Below are 24,942 nucleotides of genomic sequence, written 5' to 3'. Positions count from 1 at the left end.
CCCGAATATGAGCTACAACTGTGGTGGGTCGGACCTCTCTAGAAAGATACGCCAGAAAAGCCCCAGATTTATCAGAATCTGAATAGTGACTATGCCTAGCAAATAGCAGACGTCTTCTGGACTTATCTAAGAGGAAATCAGATAAAAGTTTAGCAGCCTCCATATATGAGGATCTAGCAGTAATAGAACCCGAAGACAGATGTCTCTGTTCCAACAAAGGACAACTATTTTCCAGCTCAGACTCTTTTTTTATGAAAGTTTTAATACTTATCACCCTACCAATTAAAGAGCATCTCAAGACAGCCTTAAAGGCATCCCACAAAATGTCAGAGGAAACAGAGCCAGTGTTCTCAGCGAAAAAATTAGCCCATTGGGATTCCAATTCCGAGCCCGCACCCATTAATGTAAGCCAGAAAGGATTAAATTGCCAAAAAGAGTGACCTCGTGGAGCAGTATCATCAATAGTCAGTGTTAAAGGGGCATGATCCGACACACCTCGGAATCGGTACTCCACCTCCACAACCTGCGGGACCAGCCTCCCGGATATCAGAGCAAGATCAATCCTAGAAAAGGAATGATGAGAGGCTGAAAAGCAAGAGTACCGAGCCAAGCGAGGATGCCGAACCCGCCAAATATCCACCAGCCCAAGCTCATCCACCAACTTGGCAAAAGAATGAGGGGAGGGGCCAGACACACTCGAACTTTCACGCCACCTATCTAGGGCAGGATTTAGCACATTATTAAAATCCCCGACACAAATAACCGGGGTAGCAGGGGATAAAGAAATAAATTCAGCAGACTTTTTCAGAACCTCACTAGTATAAGGAGGGGGAACATAAACTGCAAGAATATGGAATGAGGAGGAGTGAATAGAAGCCCGTATAAAGACATATCTACCCAAGGGGTTCACTCCAACATCATCCAGCACAAAACTTAGGGATCTAAGAACAAGGACCGACAAACCTCTGGAATACGAGGAGTGTGTGGAGTGATAAGCCCAGCCTATCCAAGGTTTACGCAAGGCCAAGACTTTCCCACCCACCAAGTGTGTTTCCATCAAACAAATAATATCAGCCTGAGCCTTTTTAACCTGCGTCAATACTAAGGAGCGCTTAACCCTATCATTGAGGCCCCGGACATTCCAAGAGAGAATTTGGAGAGGGGAACCTAAACTAGTAGACGTCATGGGGTTAGCCACACATCAGGGGGAAGATGAGATACAAACAACTGAGACATCACATCAGGGGGCGACCAGCGAGACATGGCAGCACTACATAATAAAAAACACAGTAAAAACTGAGAATAAAATAAATACAAACATAATAGTTTAGAAAATGACATTACAATGGCGTAAAGTAAAGACAAAAAATAAATTCCCATACAATAACCCTGAAGAGAAACCCGCATCCCACCCTGTATATCCACCCCAACCAGATATACCTAAATCCCTAACCTACCAACTACTAACCCCAAAACAAAATACCCGATAAAACCCTTATTTTATTTAGTTATAATAAAGAGCAAGATAGAAGGGGGGGAGCAATTCTTACCTCAGCCGCAACGTGGAGTATCAGCCAGGCCCAGAAAAGAATTGCCCTCCCCGGCGGCACCCAGCACCTAAAATAACTGTATAAACGGGTACCACATCACTAATACCAATTAAAGAGCTTCCAAAAGCTAATAATCATTAGATGATCTAAAGAGCAAACACAGCTCACGGAATAATAAGTCCAGGTCAGTCCGGAAGGGCATCTTCACCACGCCCCTAAGATCCAACCACGATGAAGCTTCACGTGGGGAATCAAAGAAATGAGATCGACCATCATCCACCACACGCAGACGGGCAGGAAACAACATGGCGTAGGAGAAGCCCAGATCACGTACGCGACGTTTAATCTGTATAAATTGGGACCTAGACTTCTGGATCTCCAAAGAAAAGTCCAGGAACACTGCTACCCGATTCCCATTATATTCCAAAGGACCACGTAGACGAGCCAAACGAAGAATCGAATCTCTGTCCTTGAAATGCAGGATCTTGGCAATGAATGTGCGGGGGGGCACCACAGGAGGCAGAGCCCTGCCAGGAATACTGTGCGCTCTTTCTACAGCAAAGTGGGCAGTAAAATCATCGCGGCCAAAGGTGTCCAACCATTTTTCCAGTAACGCCTCTGGTTGAGACCCCTCCCGACTTCTCGGGCAGACCCACAAAACGGATGTTATTTCTACGAAGTCGGCCCTCTATATCAGAGATTTTGGTAGGACAGGCCACCATCTGGGACTCCAAGGTTGTAAGCCGTCCCGCAAACGGAGCAGTAATATCCTCTAATGTAGAAATACGAGTCTCAGCCTCACCAACACGTTCTCGCATCGTCTACATATCATGACGGATAAGGGAAAGCTCCACATGAACTTCAGAAATCTTGCCAGACAGCGTTTTCTCTGAAGAGGTAATTGCCTGCATTACATTATGCATAGTGATTTCAGGCTCCGAGGGAGAATCTTCAGGAGCAGGCGGAGAGGAGGGCTGAGAATGAGACGGAGTCCCTGAAGAGCTAGATCCCGTAGCCCCGCCGGTTCCAGAACGGGAGAACCTCTCCAGCTGCACAGCAGCTAACTGTTGGGAATTTTTATTCATTATTACTGGACCCCAAGGACAGATGCAGGGAACAGCAGACAGTAAAAATCAATACAGGATGGTGATCAGCAGCTGGATACAGGAGGAGGAGGGTTTATAATGTCCCAAGTGACCCCAGAGAAGATGAGCCAACTCTCCTATCTGGCCAGGACACTAACCAGCAGAGTGCTGCACCCAGCACTGAAGGCAGGAGCCCCAAAGCAGCTTGATCCGGATCTAAGATGGCGGTCGCAATCGGGTATCGCGGGTCCGCGACAGCAGGCAAGATGCTGTGGTTTCTATAAGAAAGGGTCCCTCACCTCCCCAGCACTCCAGGGCACCCTCCGGTGGAAAGAGGAGACAGGCGCCGGAGCCAGGAAGAGCCTCAGAGACCGGGGACCAGATCCAAGATGGCGCCCGCGACGAGGAGACGCTGCAGGGAGAGATCTTAAGCTCCTTCAGCACAGCAGCCAGCGCATACAGACTGACCCAAGGACTCCTGCAGCAGGCAGTGGTAAGTACCAAAGGAGAAGGTAAGTGCCAGGGACCGGGTAGCGGGGTCAGGATGCTGTAGCGGATATAAGGGCCTAGGAGCTGCGTTATTAGCTGCCTGCAACCAGCTCATCCAGGCCACGCCCCCCAATTTTGACCTTGTTTTCAACATAAAATTAGTGTTTGATATCAGCAAAGTGTGCATTTTTTTAGATTTCAAATGTTTATTTAGAGTGTAATTTAAACAATTGAGGGCATTATTAGTAAGCATTGGAAGATATTACTGAAAGTTAAAACTTTAAAAAGGAATATTACTGAAAATTCAAGTTTGTATACGGTGAGTGGAAAACCTCACAAATATATTAGTACATAGCACTACATCAAACTCCACCATACCTAGGACTGTGGAAGTTATAGAACGTATAAAAATTGCAGAAATAAGGAAACAAAGATCACACTATATTTTTCCAGTGTATACGGGAAAGGTTATGATATTGCTGACTTCATCACTTGTCAGAGCAAACACTGATTGTACTTGTTGCAACATTTATGCAATAAATATCTAGGATGCTCAAAGATAGAACAGCAGAGCATGTCCGCAATATTTAAAAAGGTATGGATTCTCACAATGTTTCAGCACACTTTAAGGATGTCCATAGATGTGACACTAAATGTATGGTATTTTTGTGGCATTCGTTTGGTTTCTAAAATTTGGCAAAAAAAATACAGAGGAAGAACTAGCCAAATTAGAAATTAAATGTATTTTTAAGTTGGCTACTTAAATTTAATAAATTAGATTATGTATAATGTCTGTTTACTATAATGGGGACATAGTTGTAGAAGGTATAGAGTGCTGCTGGCACACTGTGCATGACAGTTTTCCTCACTGCGGTCCACCATAGAACGCGTAAGTATCCCCATAATAGTGGTACACACTTTATTCACTGTCCCACTGCATTAATGGCATCTGGGCTATATTCAGGCACCATGCAGCCACAGGCATTATAGCCTAAGACAGTAGTCAGAGCTATTTGAGAATTTTAGCTAAATTGTGATTGCCCAATCAAAAGTCTGTAATTATGATCACGTGATGCCTGAAATTAGACCGGCTGGGTGTTAGATGGTCATACACCTGCTTCGAAATGCTTCGGTGGACTGGGGAGAGTGATCAGACTACCAGGAATGCGAAGGAGAGGCACATGAATGGCTTCCGGAGAACCTACAATAACTTTCTCTTCATATGCCCTAAAATTAACTGGGATTTGGTAGGAACATCTATAACCCCCTACATCAGGTCTGGCCAACCTGTGGCTCTCCAGCTGTTGTGAAACTACAAATCCCAGCATGCTTTACCAGCTGGATACAAAAAGAAGGGATGATTACTGCACCAGTATTGTTATCACAGTCATATTTTTGAGGCAGACCCCCATGTAAATCCATAATTTGTATAAAACTATGGTTATATTAATAATGCTATGCTGAGGGTGCTGCCTACAGACAACTACGCCATCCAAGACAACTATTTTCTATTTTCTGTCTTGATTTGCATGCATTATAAGCTGATCAGTAGGATGGTATGCTTGGTCTCTTGGGTTCACAGCAGCTGGAGAGCCATGTTTTTGTTTTTTGTTTTTTTTTGGGGGGGGGGGGAGAGACAGAGTGTGTGTGTGTGTGTGTGTGTGTGTGTGTGTGTGTGTGTGTGTGTGTGTGTGTGTGTGTGTGTGTGTGTATATATATATAAACAAAGTCACAGCGGCACTCTCAGGACTTGAAAAAAAAATAAGACTCACGACTCTGCGATTCAACGTTTCAGTCGATTGGACTTTTATCAAGAACTGTTCTTGATAAAAGTCCAATCGACTGAAATGTTGAATCGCAGACCCGTGGAGTCATGAGTCTTATTCTTTTTCAAGTACTGATAAGTGCCGCTGTTACTTTGTTTATATGCCTGGTTACATAACCACTTTGAGGGCACCCAGGCCAGTATTTCAGTTCATGTGGAGTGCCAGCGTTATTTTTATATATATATATATATACACACACACACACGTCCATACATGTATACATACATATACACACACCTGCAGAGACCAAGAGGGATTCTGGTTCCTAAACAGCTGCTGTATTTATTTATATGTAAATCACCAACAAGAAGGTACATTATAAGCAGATTGCCAAAAGGGGAAGACCGTGGATATTATAGGTTGTTCCCCTTTTTAGAATATCAGTTGTGGTGTACTATCCCTTTTTTTTTTATTCAACGCTCTGCTTGGGATGAGAGTGCTGCACAGGGTGTGAGCAACATAATTACATATTACACCATGAAAGTTTTCTTCATTTTTCCAATATGTTCTCCTGTTGGTGAAGTACAAAGAGGATTTTGAAAATACATTACTGTGGAAACAGACCATTATTGGTTCATATCTGTCCCTTATGCATGATTATATTTTTGTTAAGACATTTTGATGGACCAGTATATTTATTTAAAAGCTCCAGTGTGTCATGTATCAATTTAATTGTATTTGACTAGAGGTGTTTGGCAACACCCTGATTCGTACGTATAAGCTGCTGTTGCGGAGCGCATGAGTAGGTTATTTCTCCTTCGTTTTCTTCTATTGCCCACTAGTGTACACTGGGGTATAGACGGGTCATGAGTGGAGCCTGGCACTTTAAAATTCTTTACAATTGCTGTAGGCTCCTCCCCCACTGGCTTTAGTTTAGATTAGTGCCCGAGGGAGCCGGGTGCTTGTAGGGCTGTCTTCAGCCTTTTTACTTTTTTTTTTTCTTCTGTATTACTGAAAATCTCCTGGCAGACTGCAAGCTGTTGTAGTCTGCCTGCAACATGGTAGCCACAGGAGGGACCAGCCACGGTTTAATGAGGCCATTGTCCAGTTCCCTGGCCACAGTGTCATTGAAGCCTGTGTATCCCCTGTGCAACTGTTGGCTAGCTGCATTAAGTGTATCGCACCCCCCTTGACTAGCAAGGAGGGTGGGCATCTATTAGGTGCGGGTATCCTCAGAACTTAGGAGAGCGGCTCTAACAACGGTACTTATTAGGCAAGGTCTTAGCGCACTGTTCCAGCAAAATACAGCATACTTGAGAGGGTGTCCCTATAACAAATGCACCAGTACTGCCGCTATATATTCATTGATGTAGATTTTAAATTTGGGTACTGGACTGAGGGCGGTGCAACAGATCCCACACCCCAGCATGGATGGCTGTGCCGGAGGCCTAAGGTTTGTGGTTTCCCAGTAGCCCAGCTATCCTCAAAGCCAGGAAGGGGCAAAACTCCCTTCTTGGTACGCATCCTCAGACGGATGCCCGCCATTTCCTCTGCACACACAAGCAGCTCTCCAGCGACCCATGCAGCCAGAATCACTGATTCTCTCAATGGGCCGTGAGGGTGTGTGGCAGTACAGGGTATAGCCATTGCTATGGTAGCCGCTCCTTACGTACACTCTATGAGAAAGCACACACTACAAGCATGTGACTCACAGGTTCTGTTACTAAACCAGACTCCTTGACTGACTGCCAATACTGCAGGGCGCAGTTTATTGACATGGAGAGATTAGACTTGTGTCGACATGATGAATTTTCCGTGTTGACATTCATCTAGGAGGTGTTCTGCCCCTTAGGAGACAAAATCCCCTTAATAAGGCACTGTGGGCAAGATATTTTTTATTTTATTCCTTCAGTTGGGGTTTGAGGAAAGGTCTAAAGGTTGTTTATTTCAATTAAATTGACTTGCACACAGGGCGGTTAACAAGGAAGCATATCAAGTTCTAAAGCAGAGGTGGGTAGTAAGTGGCCGCCCACCTATTGTAGAACTACACGTCAGCATTCACTGCCAGAGCTATGCCATTTGGTCATGCTAGAACCATGGTTATTGCCCACCCCTGTTCTAAAGGCTACCAAGATCTACAAGGCAGTGAAAAAGAGCATAATATTTTCTAAAGAAAGCCATGAGGTAAACACATGCCAGCAAATATACAATGTATCCATGACTGCTATGAAGAGAACTGTTGTAAAATACCTTGGAATCACTGGAGTCCTCTTGTATTTTAATCCTCCTCCTCCTCTTCTTCTTATTCTTCTGTTTATAGCTTCGCTGATTCTCTTCAGCCTCTTTCTTTGCTGCCCTGGAAAACCCCATGGGCCATAGATCTTTTAGTATAAAATTCAACAGCAGAACAGGTACTGATTGAACAAATCAGTGTGTAAAATATACCTACTTTAAGCACCATTTATTTACAGATATTGACATTTCTTTATCTTTAATCTCTCTGCTAGCAGTCCTTCCATAACCCCCAGCAGCAGTATATGCTAATGACAAGTGTAATTACTACCGCTGGTATCTAAAACGATTTTCATTGAACACCTTTTATTGGCTTTAATAGCTCAGTGTTCCACCTCTTTCATAAGCTGAAAAGCTTACTTCATGCACAATGTGGGGATTGTAAAGAGATACTAGTTTGTAGTAGTGCGGATGATTCTGCAATTTTGCTGCGGGATTAATAAATGGCAATATCTTTTTAACCTACACGGTTTTGCCATTAAAACTACTGTTGCTATAAACACAGTGACAAACCTGCTGTAAAATTGCTGCACTACCATAAACTTAAACAGTATTACATTCTTCCGAATGGCTAAATCTGGCAAACAAGACGAGAAGGAGAGAATTTGTTTTTCCTCAGATGCAATATTTGTCACTTCTCTGTACTATAACACAGACAATGTGGGGAATTCAATTCAATGCGATGATGAAAAGCCACGGGAGGGAGCTCCAGCAGCTATTCAATACACCGCACTGTTTGCCTGGTCGGGAACTGGTCAGAGAATGCCTGTTCTCGCGACTTAACGTGGGTCTTAGCCACAAGAACAGGCATTGTCCGACTAAAATACCGGCCACGCGAATGTCAGCGCCACACTAAGCAGGAAAACAGCTGCACGCCCGACACTTTTGTCAGCTTTTTCCTCGAGAAGAAATCCTTTAGCCCGCCCAAACAGCGCGGTAAATTGAATACCTTCGGGAGCTCCCTCCTATGGATATTCATCTTCGCATTGAATTGAGTGCAGTACATTGCGAATTGAAATGTCCTTGTTCTAGTTAGAGACTAGCAATATAAAACAATTTCTCAGAAGACTAAGCATGTATAAAGACAGACATAGGTTATTGCGCAGTAGGAACTGCAAGTTCCAGAAGCTTCAGATAATTCTGAATATCCTGTAGCTATGTGGGGCCCTCTTCCCTCACCTGCTTCTACTTGCCTTACTTTTATTTTCATTTACAATGGCACCTAAAACTTGGTTACTGACACCCTGCTGCTTATTTAGGTGTAATGCAGCATGGTTTATAAATCATGTACTTGTCCTGAATTGTCTGTACTGTTAATTGCTGTCCTGTATGCCCATTTGTTTCTGTACATTGTAAGGCGCTGCGGAACCCTTGTGGCGCCATATAAATAAAGGATAATAATCTTGATTGACAATATAAATACTATACATTTGAAAACAAACTGTACTGTGCACATTTAAATGGTTTCTAACCATTTACGTATTGCTTTCTCATTGTAATGTGCATTATGGGATGAATGTATGAAAAATAATTAACCTAGGTTTCATTATATCACTGGCAAGTCTTTAGCTCCAGTTCCAATATTTTCTTTTTCCCCAAACAAACCCTTCAGGGAAGATGCCTATAAACATAGCTGTAATGTGATCATTTTGTGGCAATACTATAGGTTACGGAAAGGGTATATGCAATTGGTGGGGTATGACATTGGGGGCACTGCAAGGACCAGAAAGTTATGATTAGCGAAACAGAAAAAGCAAATATATCGTGATAACCACTCCATGCATTTTCCCATAACTTGCACAGGCATAATAAACTAGACTTAGCAGATACAAATCTATGCAATGAGTACAATTAAGCAACAAACTAAATTTTTTAGGGTAGCATTCCTTTAGAATATGCAACAGTTTTTAAACAAATATATGGGTGAATATGTACCTGGTTCTGGGGCGCTGATCATCAGAATCGCTGTCACTGACTTCCTCACTAACTCCAGACCCATCACTTGCTGACTCTGATTCATCACTGCTGACTAAAGCATAGAAAATGTATCAGGAAAACATAAGTTATACACACATGGGCTATTAAGTTTCTCCAAACATCCCCGAAAAATAGACATTTCTTATTGCTACATACTGTGGCTATTAGAAACTATTTTTCTCCCAAACGGATTAAAAATCTGTGGCCAGTAGGAGGCCCACAAAGCCCATTTCAGCGAAGACTTTATAGCTGGGTTATGATCCATCTTGCTTAATGCTCAGTATAGGCTGGTGAAGCATAGGCAACAATGCCTAACCCCATCCATAGTTATTCTGGCCAAGCTTCAAAACACACTTAGTAAATTGAGCATTTTTGAACTACCCATAAAAAGTTATGGAGACTGTTGCTGCAACAGAAAACAGAGGGACTGCCGTGCTGTGGTACACCCTTGTTAAATAGAGTCTGTACTTCCACATTGACTGCAAGAAGACTCAAATTACATGAATAAAAACAAATTTCCGCAATGTTACAAAAAAGTTTCAACATCCTTAAAACAACTAAAACAAGCCATTTTAAGTTTGCTATTTACAGAATTATTTTGCTAGATGCACCTTAAAAGCTTCTCATTTGATATATCCATATAATTCATATGTTTGCTAGTAGGGCCACAAATTAATATGCGAGAAATGAAAGTCCTATTTGGGGTTCATCAGAAAACATTGCATTGCTGTGTTTGCATTGTCATGGACAAGCACATTCAGAAAATCTAGATTGGTGAGACACCCTAGTGATGAGAGAGTTAGAAAAGTGGGCCTAATGTATTCCTATAATCTTTCTCCTCATCAGACCAAGAAGAGAGAAAAGGGCAAGCTGGAGTAGTGTAAATTTAAGTTGTAACATATATAACTATCATGGAAAACACAGTAGCACATTTTTATAGTAACAAGTGTATTGTTGTATCTATGAATTATGACATATATGGCACATGCTCTTTAAACCAAGTAGGATAATTCAGCTACAAAGACACTCAATTGTATAGTATAAAAGATACAAACTGGGTGGTGGTTACAAAGTAAATGATAATAGAATAACAAAGTTTAACTCCTTCCAGTTAAAGGTGTGAGGTCTTTAAAATCCCCATGAAGTTTTTGAAAAAGCTCCTATTATTGTCTACTTGGCAAACCAGTATAATCCAGCCTGCCAGGCAAACCATGGAACAACTACTGTACTTTGATCAGCAAATAGAGGGCTTTTACCCTTTCGCCTGTTTCGGCGTTTGCCATCCTTTTGGCTCTTGGATTTATCTTTCTTCTCTTCTTTCTCCCCTTCAGATTCACCTTCACTCAGGGACAGTTTGTGTCGCAGCAAGCGATGCCTGTACCGTGATTTCCGTGCAGATTCAGAGTCAGAATCAGAGTCTGAACTATCATCGTTTTCCTTATCTGATAAAACAATATGTATCAGTATACACATACTGAAAACAAGCAAACAACTATATTTTGCCAGGTCTCTGATGGGTGATATCATCAATCTACTTTCTTACATTTCCAAACCATTATAATCTGCAGTCTTTCAACAGAATGAATTTAAAGAGCACCACCTACAGGTAGTTAGAAAAATGACAATAAAATGCTGAGTAATATGTTCTTGTCTAGAGGAAGGAAAAATGTTTATTAAAGGATCACCAAATAAAAGAAAATCCCACTTAGCAAAGCCAATAATACCCATAACTACTTCATTTTGGATGACATTTTTAAAGGAGATCACACACAGATAAATGTTAGGCAATTTACACGTTACCCAGACACTGGCCCCATTCCTTTAGCCCTAAATGACAAGGAAACAACCAGATTCTCCAGAAGGTAGGCACAAATAAACAATTACTTGGATGCATACATCAGCTGTCAAAATCTGAATTTTCGTTATAAATTGCTTGGCACAAGCACTCACCTAAGAGCATACTTCACTCTGGTGTCAGTAGCATGAAATCAATAAGCTGCCATGGTTATTGCCTGTAGTTAGCCATCTGCAGCTTTCCACTATAAATATGGAGTGTGTGTAGATCATTTATGTCCTCCATTCTCTGCAGCAGGGTACTTCGATAGGAGGGAAGTGCTAAACACTAAGCAAGCAGATAAAGACTTGCTGTAACATGCAGTGACGTCAAGCAACTCATGTATCAAGATTTTGACCTGTATTACATCAAATTAGGACCCTGTTCCAAAGCAGGCTTGGACAACTCATCGCTAGCTATACGTATAGAGGTGGTTAACCTACAAGTCCCAACATACTGTGCCAGCTAATCGTTTCACAATACCTCGAGAGTCACAGACCTGTTCTAAAGAGTTTAATGGGGCCTCAGCTGTCTGTAATGGAAATAGGAGGTAATGTTTGTACCCAAAACTTAAAATTTTTGGGTTTAGGAGGCACTTTCAAGAGGAGTAGCTACAATAAGGTCTCCAAGCTATGAAAACACAAACAATGAGAACGAGGAAGCAAGAGGGGAGGATGCTACAAAACAGAGGACTTATTGGGTATGACAGCAATTTTCAACTCCAATCCTCAAGTTAATCTACATAGGTCATGTTTTCTAGATTTCTTAAATCATGCACAGTTCAGTTAATCTATTGTGCAGAGTTAGTAATTATCCAATGTGTTTCTCTCAGACAGAAATCCCGAAGACCTGTTCTGTTGTGGGTACTTGGGGATTGGAGTTGAAAACGACTGGGTCACTGCGAGCAGTAAAATAAGAGTGCTGGTCTGATTAAAATCATGCATGAGGGGGTGTGGCCTGGCTGCTAACGGAGGTGGACATGCACCCTGGGAGCTCCTGTGGCCACCTAATTTCAGCACGGTTTTGGGGATCTTGACCCCCACCCCATTTTGCCCCGAAGTGTCTCCCTGTCCCCTCCATACACTGGGGCTTCCCAAGGCTCCTGATGCCCGCCCACGATTGAGGCCCAGCAGGGCTCCAGAAGCTGCGGCCTCGATTTTGTCATGACTGCTCCAGCGGCCCGAATCACTGCCTGGCTCCTCCTTTTGCCTAGCCTCCTGCTGGACGTAATACCAGTGCTGGCTGCCCGGCCGCTGACACCGGGGCTTATCTGCTCTGTCCTGCCAGAGACTGTACTCTCCTGAGAGTCCGGAGTTCCAGCTAGCTGCGGCCGCCATCTTGGATTGCTGCTGCTGACAGGTTTAAGAGGCTGTAGCTTCTGCAGCTTCCAGGGGGTGCCTCTAGACTGCAGCTTCCAGGGGGTGCCTCTAGACTGCAGCTTCCAGGGGGTGCCTCTAGACTGCAGCTTCCAGGGGGTGCCTCTAGACTGCAGCTTCCAGGGGGTGCCTCTAGACTGCAGCTTCCAGGGGGTGCCTCTAGACTGCAGCTTCTAGGGGGTGCCTCTAGACTGCTGCTGCTCACTCTTGTGCACCCTCACCCTCAGTATATTTGGGGTACCCCACACTTGGAACTCCTCCCCACCACCCTTTTTATGTCAGCAACAGCAGAATAGCAGACTCTTCTACTACTATCAGTATATATACAAAGCTCTGTGGGCTGAAAACCTCTGGCTATCTTCATACGTCGGTATTGGATTCTACACATCACTGCTCCTTCCAAATCTTTGCTACAGTGCTTTCTTTAGATGTAATAATCACTCATTCCCCTACAGACCTGGGTTCTGCGGTCCAGCTTATTATGTTACAGTGAGGGCTGCATGCTACTCCTACTACCTTGCTCTGCCTAACTACCTCCAAAATATACATTGCTACATATCTCCCGCCGCTGAACATGCCTAAGGGTGGCCGAAAACATGGAGGGTCTGACTTATCCCAAAGACTCAAGATGTTTGCATCTGCAGGTAGTAAACAGTTAGAAAACTCAACGCCTCCAAATAATACAAACTCAGATTCGGAGGACTCTGATCACTCCCCATTGACTCGGAAAGATTTACAGTCTCTCTTCTATGAGGTCCAGGAAACGAGACTGTCTGTTCAAGCAGTTCAGGGGGTGGTGCATAAGGAGGTTAATTCTCTTTAAGCTGAGCTGAACGATCTGGGCGACAGAACAGACCACACTGAGTCTAAAATGGACGAGGTGGTTTCCTCTCAATAGGCGGCAGATGCGGAACTCCATCGTCTGAGGTAAGATATGCTTCTTCTTCTTCAAGATCAACAGAAAGACCAAGAAAACAGAGCTAGGCGTAATAACTTGCGCATTAAAGGTATCCCTGAAGAGATCGAATTGCCCTCTCAGGAGGATTACCTAAAGAAGCTCTTTTCCCATGTCTCCTGAAACCCCTGAAGACCATGACCATCTCCTACTAGACAGAGCACACAAGGCCCACCGCCCCCGGTCACAGGACTCTTCTCAACCCAGGGATGTCATTCTCCGGTACCACTACTACATAACTAAGGAGGACATCCTGCAGGAAGCTAGAAAACACCCCTCTGTGTCGTATGACGGAGCTTCTCTATACAAATTTATCCAGATATTGCTCCAGCTACACTTAAGAGGAAGCATTTTAAATCTATCATGCCCATACTTCGAGACAATAACATTCGCTATCGTTGGGGTTTTCATTTCCGCATTCTGATATGGCACAAAAAAAAAGATTTCACTCTGCCAAGACCCTGGAGGAGGCTCATCGTTTACTCGAGACCATGAGACTTCACTCTCCAGCTCCCTTACTAAACGATGTAACCTTGAGTCAAGATGCCCGTCCTCCAGTCCCCACCTCCACGCCTCGATGAGCCTTCGTTAGTGACTTGATGAGGGTGTCGCCTGGGAAAAAAATCTGCCGCTCCTGGCCCTGCAACTTGACCCCAGCAGCCAATGCTTAGTCTGCTTTACATTTGGATTTATTCCACAAGAGCACGGTGACTGCATCTTTATTCTTTCATTCTGTTAATTGGTACCTCCATCTTTGGTGATGTTGTACCGTATTATGTTTTTTATACATGTTTATCCTAGTTAGGAATTTGACTTAAGCTGGCCACACACTAGACCAATTTACATCCAACCAGCCAACTTGTTAAGTGGTTGGAATGAAAATCTGGTAACATATGGGAGTAAATGATGATCAGCAATTTGCTCCTAAATGCCAGAAAACAGATGAAAATGGTCGTCAGACAAGTTTGTTAAATTTTTGATCTAAATAATTTGTTCAAACAACAGTTTTTGTCCATTTTCCGGCATTTGGGAGCAAATTGCTGATTGTCATTTGCTTTCATACCTTACCAGGTTTTCATTCCAACCAATCAACTAGTTGGCTGGTTGGACAGATAATCTTTCGATGTGTGGACAGCTTTACTTTATAGATCTGTTAATTCCTCGTTTGTTGCGAGCATTACAAAGTAGTAGGCAGTAGTTACCTTCCTTTCAACTTCCCTCCAGTATTATATTTCTATTTTCCATTTATTGACTTGGACCCAAAGTAGGAGAAACTTATTTTTTCCCCACGACCTGGCACGTCATCAAGTTCTGTTGGCAATGTCCCCCCTATGTGGTGTAAAACCCTGGTCCGGCCTTTTCCACTACCTGGCGTCCCTTTTTTTTCCTTTGTCTGGCGCCTTAGTCCAGAACTTTACCCTGCCCACATCCCCCTTTTTTCCCTTTTTTATTTTTGTACACTTTTTATTCGGCTGTCCATAAAACTTATTCTAGGATTGATATGATCCTCCTCAGCTGTGATTTAACTCTCAAACTTCAAAAGGCCTGTATACACCCGATGATTGTCCGATCACTGCTGACCTTTCAAGACTTGCTTCTCGCCCGTAGGATTAAGGATTCTCCTTTGCATAATCCAGAATATCTCCAGCAAATTAGGACCCTGTTAACTGAATATTTTCAACTAAATAGTCATCCTGACATTTCTCCAATGACCGTGTGGGAAGCCCATGAGGCGGTCATACGGGGTCACCTTAATAGCATGGACTCTCGACATAAAAAAAAAAATAAGCGAATCCCAGTTTCTTTCCTTACATATTAAACTCCAGGACCTTGAGTGGCAACATAAATTTACACCTAACCAGGCGACTTTAGATCAATTTAACAGGTCAAATCTGACTTGTCTCTACTCCTTTCTGAGCGTACGGCTAGGGCTCTGCAACGTATAAAACAGACGTTCTATGAGAAGGGCAACAAGGTAGATTGACTACTGGCTTCTAGGCTAAGAGAGAAGCAGTCTCAGAATAATAGATTAGCGATAAAAACTCTCTGGCACCCTTACCTATACTCCTGAGACTATTAGCAAGGAATTCCACTCTTTCTATTCCAAGCTATACAATTTACATAGCTCTGAAACAGGTCCCAACCCCTCCGTTGACACAATTACTGAGTTTCTCCATCGATCCCAGCTTACTAGGCTTTCTCAACAGGCGACTGCTCAACTAAATTAAGATATAACAGATGAGGAGATAGTTGAGGTCCTTAAGACCCAGAAATCCTCTAAAGCTCCAGGTCCTGACCGATTCTCTGCGGCCTATTATAAGAAATTTTCTGCTGTCTTAGTACCTCATCTTCGCTATCTGTTTAATGTTATTCTGCATGGAGTTTCTTTCTGTCGAAACCGGATAATTGGCGAAGACAGAATCTGTTTGCAATTGGAATCTGCGCAATGCTATCTTGTAAAGGGCGACAAGACTCCATCTTAGAAATAAAATCTCACAACACTGTTTTGAAAAAAAAGGTACATAATCAGCCTTCCTCAAACACGGGCAGACAGTGTTTAGCACATAAACACTAACTTATTAGCATTTGGAATCCTATACAAAGCCCATCCTGGAGAAAATCCCTATACCATAACACGACAATATACCGTGGTGCTATGAGCATTTTTACATAAGAATATATGAGCTGTGGCAATTGTAATGTAGCCTAGCTATGGAGCTACACAATTGAGTCCATCCCCACAACCAAAACAAGCAGAATAAAGAGTGAGGCTCCGACTGCACTACTGGGAGCCTCCACCCTGTATGAGAACTAAATTCACTGTATAAACACATTTTGCAATTGCAGTTTAAAAACATCAGAAAAATACATGTGTGCTTGTGTGTGTGTGTATGTGTATGTATATATATATATATATATATGTATGTGTGTGCATGTGGCCCATCATGCATGGACTTACGTGTATAATATCACACACAGACTTATATTTGAAAAGTAGCAAAATTCCCTGCAACTGATACACACAATGTTAAATAGAACACAGTCAGCTTTTTAGTGATCCTTCCCAAAATCATACTGGCATGGCCACACACACACATATATGCCCTTCCAGCTTAGTGCTGCTCGCTGAGTGCCCCACCGACCCTCAGACGCACAACGCAATTCAGTGCTGTTTCTCCCCGCATACATACATTTAAAAGCAATGGTCTCGTAACGCAAAAAGGATAATTATTACTTGGTTTAAACACAATGTCAGTATATAAAGAAATTAATGTTTTCTGTAACTATGGCTTAGTAAATGACAATTGGACTGTGTTTGGTGCCGTACTGATCAACTCTGTTTCAACAGCGTTCCGGTGGCATCGGTGAGAAGATCAGAACATGCGGCTATGAAATATGAATGTTAGAGAGAATAACTTCTTGAAATGTTGTATGCCATAGTTTAGACTAGATTTATTATGCAGCGGGAAAGTGGACACAATCAGGTTGTTGGAGGCTGGGTTGTGTCTTTGCACTGACCTATGAAATGTACTGTAACGGAAGAAGCAAGAAGAGGAACCAATGAGAACCTGCCAACGTATTCTATTGTATTGCTTATCCCAGTACGGGTATATATGTGAGTGCTCTGAAACAAGATGCCAGTCTGCAGTGTTCCTGTTATGCTGTTCGACGGAGGTCTCATTATTGATGCCGGTAACTGGTCCCAGAGCGCACGGGTATGTATTGACTGTACCTTATGACCTAATGTTTGTACAATTTATTTTGCGTTCATTGTTAGATCATAGCGTGGTAACATCTGGACTTTTACCTGAATAATAATCTTTAGCGCGTTAGACCGCTATTCAACTCTCTTAGAGTTTAATTAATGGTATAATTAAACACAGCGCTAATTAGCGACATCTTGTGGTTTTAGAAGGTATAGGCAGGTTTTGTCTTAGAGGTTCTAGGCAGGTGAATCTTAGTGGTTTATAGGCAGGAATGTACTAAAGGTTTATTTACGATTCAACATTTCCCTAAAACAATGTTAGAAGTGAGAATTGTGACGATACATAAAGAGGAGAAGGATCCTCATGACTGTGCCAATTATAGACTGATCTGACAACTCAATTCCGATATTAAAAACTCTATGCTAAGATTTTGGCCACACGGTTGAATGGTTTCCTCCCAGGCTTGATACATTATGACCAGGTGGGATTCATTCCAGGCAGTCAGGCCAGGGACACCAGAAGAGCAATTTACCTCATTCAAATTATTACTCAACGGTAGGCTCCATCGAACAGGTTGTCTCTAGATGCCGAAAAGGCGTTTGACCACATTTCATGGCCTTTTTTTATTTAAATGCTTTGAGGGCATATGGCTTCTCAGCAGAATTTCTCACGGCCGTTTCTGCTTTGTATGCCTTTCCTACAGCTAGTGTTATTACAAACGGGTTCCTCTCCGATCTCATACCGTTATCTAATGGTACTAGACAGGGATACCGCTGTTGCCTCTGGTTTCACCTGGTAATTGAACCCCTAGCCGCTCTGATTAGGAATTCTCATTCAGTACGAGGTGGGTTCAGGGGAATTGAAGATCTCTTTATTTGCAGACGATATTCTACTCTCCCTCACACATCCCCCAAACCCTCTATCGTCTCATGGAAGAATATGGTGGCCTCTCAGGTTATAGAATTAACCTTCTCTAAGTCGGAGGCTATGTTGCTCCATGTCCCTTCCCGGGTGAAGACTTCTCCTTTCGACCTATACCTTCAAATGGCAGGATCGGAGAATTAAATATCTAGGAGTATATATCACATCACATGACGACTACTTATATCTTGAAAATTTCCCACGGCTCCTGGCCAAGATTAATCGAGATCTGGTAGTCTGGAGGACTCCTAATATCCTGTCTGGGGAGGATCATTGCTATTAAGATGAATCTGGTCCCTAAACTCCTCTATCTATTCCAAACCCTTCCAGTCAAAGTCCCGAGTAAGATTTTTAAAGACCTTCAATCTTCTTTTATACGGTTTGTTTGGAATGATAGGTAGGGTGTTTCCAGACATTCATTTTTATTATTTAGCTAGCCATTTAAGTCAAGTAGTAGCTACTTTCACCCCTGTCCAATTCTCTCTCTGGAGGCCGGATACCTGGTAGTATGCTTTTGGCTTCTATCTGGGGTTTATCTCGTAATCATAGACCTTCCTCTCTAACCTCTTTTCCCTCCCTTAAATTCTGTAAGTCTTTGTGGGATTTTTGTTGCTCCTGATATAAGCTGCCCACTTCCCACTCTCCTCTTGTTCCACTATGGAACAATCCTGATTTTCCACCTGGGGTCTCTTCTCCCCACTTTAAGCTCTGGCAGAGGGCAGGAACTAGATTAGTTTTTGACCTCACTGCCTGCAATTCCTGGGTCTCTATGGACGATATTAAGCAGCAATTCCCCTCCTACTGTCCTCCCTTTTTTGAATTTTTCCAGGTCCGTCACTTTTTAATGTTCCTTCCCCAGTCAGACGTCCTTCGGGCTCCCACCCCTTTTGAAATGCTATGCCTTAATTGTCCACTTCGAAGAGGAATGATCTCTTCTATTTATATATTTCTGATTGATGGTGCTTCTATTCCCCATGAGCAGGAGTGGGAAAGGAATCTGGGACCACCCCCTGATGACTGCTGCGGGGAAGAGGTGAGGGATAGCCACGAGTTCTCGCTCTCAAAAAATTAAGGAAACTGCGTATAAACTTAACTATCAGTGGTATTACATGCCGGACAAACTTTCCAAAATGTTTCCTACTTACTATCCGAGCTGCTGGCGGAACTGTGGACATAGAGGTACCCTCCTCCACATTTGGTGGACATGCCCTCGTATTGCACCATTTTGGAAGGAGGTTCTCATTTGTCAATTCCCTTCTCTGGCCTCTCGCTCGCATTAGATCCATGGGTGTTCTTGCGGCCATTTCCAGATATAGATTTTTCACTGAACAAATTATTCTCCTATTTTGATTGCAGCTAAATCTTTAATAGCCAGAAATTGGACATCTCCTGACCCATCTGCAGTTTCTGCTCTTAGGAATTACATTTGGTATATCGCTAGCATGGAAAATATTACCTACTACCTACATGATTGCCCTTACAAATTTGAACTTGTTTGGGGGCCCTGGCTCCTGAGAGAAGGACATGGTTTACATCCCTCCTCTGGTTGGGTACCTTCTTAGGGTGTGCAGAATTCTTAATCTGACTGTCTGCATTGTCGTGCTCGGGTCGTCCTCATCGGTTTATGGGCCCTGTGGCCTAGTAAGATTTACTTAATCATTATCCATCTGAATTTTTGGTGTGTGTATTGTTTGGTATGTACCTGTCTATTCCCTTTTTTTCATCTCCCCCCTCCCCCCTCATGTGGCCACCTTTATTCCACATAACATTCCTGGACAGATAATGCAGCATTACTCAATACATATTTGATACATAATATTAAACAGGTTATATTCATAAGACTTTTTCAAGGCAGATAAATATTTATTACTGTTCTAGTATAGTGTATATATGCCTTCTCCAAGTGACAATTCCCTTTTAAAAAGTACTGTAGACATTTTGAACAATAAACACTAAGTAGGACAGCCATAGAGTGCTGTAACTGGGGACATTAAGACAATGATGAACACTACATAGAAGTATAAAAAGGAAATTAAGTTATAGGAAGGTACAATGGATACAATTAAGATTATTCTAATACAGCGGTTCCCAAACTCAACCCTCAAGGCACTCTTAACAGTCCAGTCTCGGCCCTCAGTCAGTTTGACCTAATCATGCTTGAGCACACATGGTTAAATCAAACTGACTGAGGTAATAATTAAACCAGCTATGTCCAAGAATGGATATCCTGAAAATCTGGACTGTTAGGGTGCCTTGAGGACAGAGTTTGGGAACCACTGTTCTAATCACTAATACAGATGTAACTGCAAAGGCTCCCAAAAATGGGGCGGCACAAGGTGAGTGGGAAGCACACAAATGAAGATCGATTGTTCGTAGCGAAGAGCACACTGGCCAAAATTGTAAGAAAATTAAGTCTATATATGGTGGACATAGGTTAAATAATCTCTAGGTCAGTGGTTCCCAAACTGGGTGCCTCAGGTTGATGATCTAGTACCACATAAATGATTTCTAGTCAGTGTGATTGGCAGCCATTAGCACTGGTTTTGCCTATCAAAAAATATGTGGACATAAAGTAGGGCCACCTGTGCTGGAAATTTTTAACCTTTTAGTGCGCAGACATTCTTGCCAACACAACAAACCAGTACAAATGTCTAATCATATAACTAGCCGCAATACGCCATGCGGTGGGAGACGCCTGCGCAAGTGAGCTGCCCTAAACGGTGTAGCATCTTTTTTGCTTTAATATGCGTCTTAGTCGCAACGCAAGGCGGAAAAACCATTTCACGAGACTGCACTGATTAATTTGATATGCAACATTGTATATATGTCTGCGACTGAGTCTGAATCCATGGCATGGTTTATTTAAAGCCTTACAAGTAATTATCACATCGTTAAGGCAGCATTAAGTTTAGAATATTTGGCAGAACATAAAGGGCCTTATTCAGAGGCGGACGCTGTGTTGATGCCGCACACAGCTGGTTGATGTTTAAGTCTGCGCATGCGTCCCGATGGTTACCACTGACTCAGAAAGAATTTGGACACTAGCTAGGGATTTCAGTGGGCGTTCCTGAGAGGTAACGAGGGTGATTAGGCAGACGCGGGCCTGTCGCTGACGGAGGTAGCAATTGCATATGCATGGGGATGGTGCACAGATAGTCACACAGACGGATTTGCACTACAGCAAGTGGGCATCACAGTATGAACAGAATCAGTTGCAGCATTAGCATAGAGCCGCAAGCACCTCAGAATCAGCCACAAGTTATCTAATCTGAAGTTGTAGAGGCAGTAAAACTTCACCATGTATGGATTTATTTTCCAATTAAATGAATTACGGAATACCATTTTAAATCAGAAAGTGATCCCACCATAGAGCTGGCTGAATCCTGCTGGGTAAATATGTTAAGAACAAATTATAGTCAATAAGACTGGTTCATTTTTGTAATATGTAGTCAGGCTCCTTTTTTAATACACGAAGATAATGAACAAATTTTTTTTTCTAGTTTGATCTCCCACTCTTTTCAGATAGGGTAAGCCACAGAAGCTGTAAGCTTGGGTTTACCTTCAGATAGTACTAAAAGAATAGGGAAGTAACAATCAAACCTTTCCGCATTTATGTTAAATCACAACTTGTCATATTTCTTTTAAAAAACTCTAGTTCAGTTAAAATGATCATGAGACAGCGATTTTGGAAAAGAAGCAGAAAAATAAAAGGCTTGGGAGAAAATTTACTAAATGTTGATTTAAAATCGATATAAATCTATATAAAATCACTGTTGTGTTTCTGGGGCTAAATTACAAAATTTAGTAACACTTAAAGAACCAAAATCACAAATTGTCTGTTTGTAAATGGCTGAAATCGACGTTTAGCAAAAATGTACCTCTTGAAGTTAATGCTCAAATGTTTAGCATTCATTGGTCAAGGGAAAGAGGTCCTAAAATCCATGCTAGCAGCAATGAACTAGGAAATATCAAATCAACAGAAAAAACTTAAAAGGGAACTCTGCTTTATAAAACACATTTTTTGCTGGCATAGAGGACTGAGGGCACATTTCAAAGCTGAATTTACACCTGATAAAGTTGTGTTAGATGAAACAAATAGGGCAAAAGTGCAGGACCCCCTTCCGCTACGTGCCACTGCTAGACAGGTTTAGAATTAAGATACACATTGCAATGTAAAATTTTGTAACATTCAATTAGAGGTTTCTCTTAAATGCACGTAGGTACAGTATCAAGAGCATACACTGGTATTTTTAAGAACAATTTAGTGACTTTTTGCACACAGGTCCACCTCAAAAGGTTCAGAAGACTTGGGGGCATACGTATCAAAGCTTGATGTGAGATAAAATTGAGAAATATATACAGTATCACCAACCAATCAGCTCCAAACTAGGGGTGAGCGGATTCGGTTCTACTCGGTTCCGTTCGGTTTTAAAAACCGAATCTTATTGGCTATCCAAAACTCGTGACAGCTGATACCCAATAAGATTCGGTTTCTAAATCCGAATGGAACAGAGTAGAACCGAATCCGCTCACCCCTACTCCAAACTATAATTTCTTAAACACAGCCTGCAAAATGTAAGTTAGAAGCTGATTGGTTGGGGATATACATCTCACATCAAGCTATGATATATATGCCCCTTGGTGTGGGAGCAAGAGTCTCCCTGATCGTGGGACCGAATGGACCTACTATATTGGCATACTAATTATCATGAATATATCCATTTTGTTTTTGATTCTAGTGTATCTGACATTAACAAGTAGTAATATCACCACTCACTATGTACAACATTAGCAGATTTAAACTGAGAACTACATTTAAACTGAGAACTACACGCAAGTTTGCATTTATGCTACGATTTATAAGCATTTTATTCAGTTCATATCTACTAAAATCTGTATGCGCTGAAATGGAGGGTAAAAAAAAACCCCACAAGACAAACTCATAATAAAGAGACCTCTGAAATCTTTGTTCCCATACCCTGTGAATTTAAGTCATTAATTCCTTAGATCAGTGGTTCCCAAACTGTGCGCCGCAGCACCCTAGGGGGCTTCAGGACACTTGCAGGGGTACCTCAGGTTGGTGGTTCAGCACCAAATCAAATTCTTTATGGTCAATGTAATGTAAATATGTGGACATACAGAAGCGCAAACCTGTCCCCCACCACATACTTGGTAAGCACAATTTACTTTACTACTTTCACTACATTTTTTTTCTGAATTTCTCAACAAACTTTTGGCTTAGGGGTGCCGTGAAAACAATGCTGATACACTAGGGCGCCTTGATTCATAAAAGTTTGGGAACCTCTGCCTTAGATCAATCAACCCAATTATTTATTTGAGACCTCCAAACAGTACATACTTTAACATAATATGGATACCTTTTTATGGAAGTGGAGGCCAACTTGATAGAATTTGGAGGCCTTACTTATTACCCACAATTTCCAAAAGGGCAATATATGTCTATTGTGTGTAAGCCATAATTCAACTACAGCAGTGGTTCTCAAACTCGGTCCTCAGGACCCCAAAAGGTTCATGTTTTGCAGGTCACCTAACTGGTGCACAGGTGTATTCATTATTCACTAACACATTGTGCAAGACCCACAGGTGGAGCCAATTATTTCACTTGTGATTCTGTGATTAAACGTGGAAAACATGCACTGTTTGGGGTCCTGAGGACAGAGTTTGAGAACCTGTGAACTAGAGCAACAATAAGGCACTGGAAAGGCCCTTCACCCAATGACAACTGTATCTGAAAACATTGGATTCTTAGAACATTCTGTAATTAATTATGTCCAAGACACAACCAACCATTTTCATGCCATATAATGGATTGTAACAGTCAATTCTACAGTTAGAATCCATTAGCATTGGGAATTATTTCTAGTTCGCTGCTACAGAAGCCACAGGATATATCTGCATATCGTGGTCTCGCAGCACTTTAGTGCTGCTGGATAACATTCCTGCAGAAGTTCCTTACATCTCCGGCAACGTAAGAGCATTATCTGCTGAAGTACCTTGTTAGGTACTGGTGGGCTGACAGATGTGCACTACAGTCATTAAAGGCATTTACTCCTTTGCATTCACATAAGCTTTGTACACAAATAAAATATTCTCACCCTCATCATCCTCATCCGCTTTTTCAGATTTTACTTTTGTCTTTTTGGCTTCTTCAGGGTTCTCTTCATCTTCATCATCAGAGGACTCATCGTTGTCCGATGACAGATGGGCTTTTATTTCCTCCAGAAGCATTTTCTTAGCAATCCTATGAAATAATTGAAGACAAGACATTCATTGGGAGCTTTAATTCTAAAAGCATGTTAAAAACATTGGATACATAGTGGAAACATAAAAAATACACTACCTTCCGGCAACACAACAAAAAAGTTACAGGATCTCCTTACAGGAACGGAGAAACCAAAAAAAAAAAATTCCCAGCAACATGAAATTTCAATTCAAGTATCATGAAACTAACTGTTTAAAATGTCACAGGCTGAAACAAAGGTTTAAAAACATAGGTTTTCCAACACAATACAAAAAAACATGGCCGCCCCGATGTAACTAGCAGTTTGGAAATCCCAAGTACTCAATATTGAATTATATGGCGCTGGCAGATTAGTGTCTCTTTGTTCTGCCAGTAACTTAATGCTTTAAATTAAAGTCCTTAATATGACAATAGAAGAGAACAGCAGCTATCTTACAAAGCACATTTGTAAGATTTACCAACACATATGAGAGAACCACAACTTATTGTATAAAATTTGCTGCGGTCACCACTGAATGCTTTTATATCTCTCCGCAGCTATACAACTACAGATTGTATTTTCCATCTTAGAACAATGAAAATGCAATAACAGGAAAATGCAATAATTTGGGATTACAAATAAATAGTGAAAATAATATTTAGCAACAGGTACTCTTTCGGAATAAAATAGAAAACATGATATATGAAATTCAATATACATAAATATGCCATATAACCGTCTCATATGT

General features: G+C 42.0%; 1 protein-coding gene across 5 annotated transcripts in view; it reads right to left on the bottom strand.

Annotated features, from left to right (window-relative positions):
• The window catches only part of ATRX (ATRX chromatin remodeler), a 290,301-nt gene that overhangs the window by 145,632 nt on the left and 119,727 nt on the right, over window positions 1–24,942 (bottom strand). For 4 of the 5 annotated variants that reach the window (XM_088445557.1, XM_088445556.1, XM_088445558.1 and 1 more), the window contains 4 exons: window positions 24,069–24,214; window positions 10,416–10,601; window positions 9,118–9,211; window positions 7,141–7,246 (listed from right to left, as the gene is read on the bottom strand). In XM_088445557.1, the coding sequence (XP_088301683.1) occupies window positions 7,141–7,246; window positions 9,118–9,211; window positions 10,416–10,601; window positions 24,069–24,214 (532 nt within the window). The remainder of the gene's footprint in view (window positions 1–7,140; window positions 7,247–9,117; window positions 9,212–10,415; window positions 10,602–24,068; window positions 24,215–24,942) is intronic. The other variant, XM_088445560.1, reaches the window with a different exon arrangement.

This window comes from Taudactylus pleione, unplaced genomic scaffold, assembly GCF_031769625.1.
Source record: "Taudactylus pleione unplaced genomic scaffold, aTauple2 ptg000381l, whole genome shotgun sequence".
NCBI lineage: Eukaryota > Metazoa > Chordata > Amphibia > Anura > Myobatrachidae > Taudactylus > Taudactylus pleione.
The sequence above is the reverse complement of the archived record's forward strand: the minus strand, read 5'-3'. Positions and strand labels throughout refer to the sequence as shown.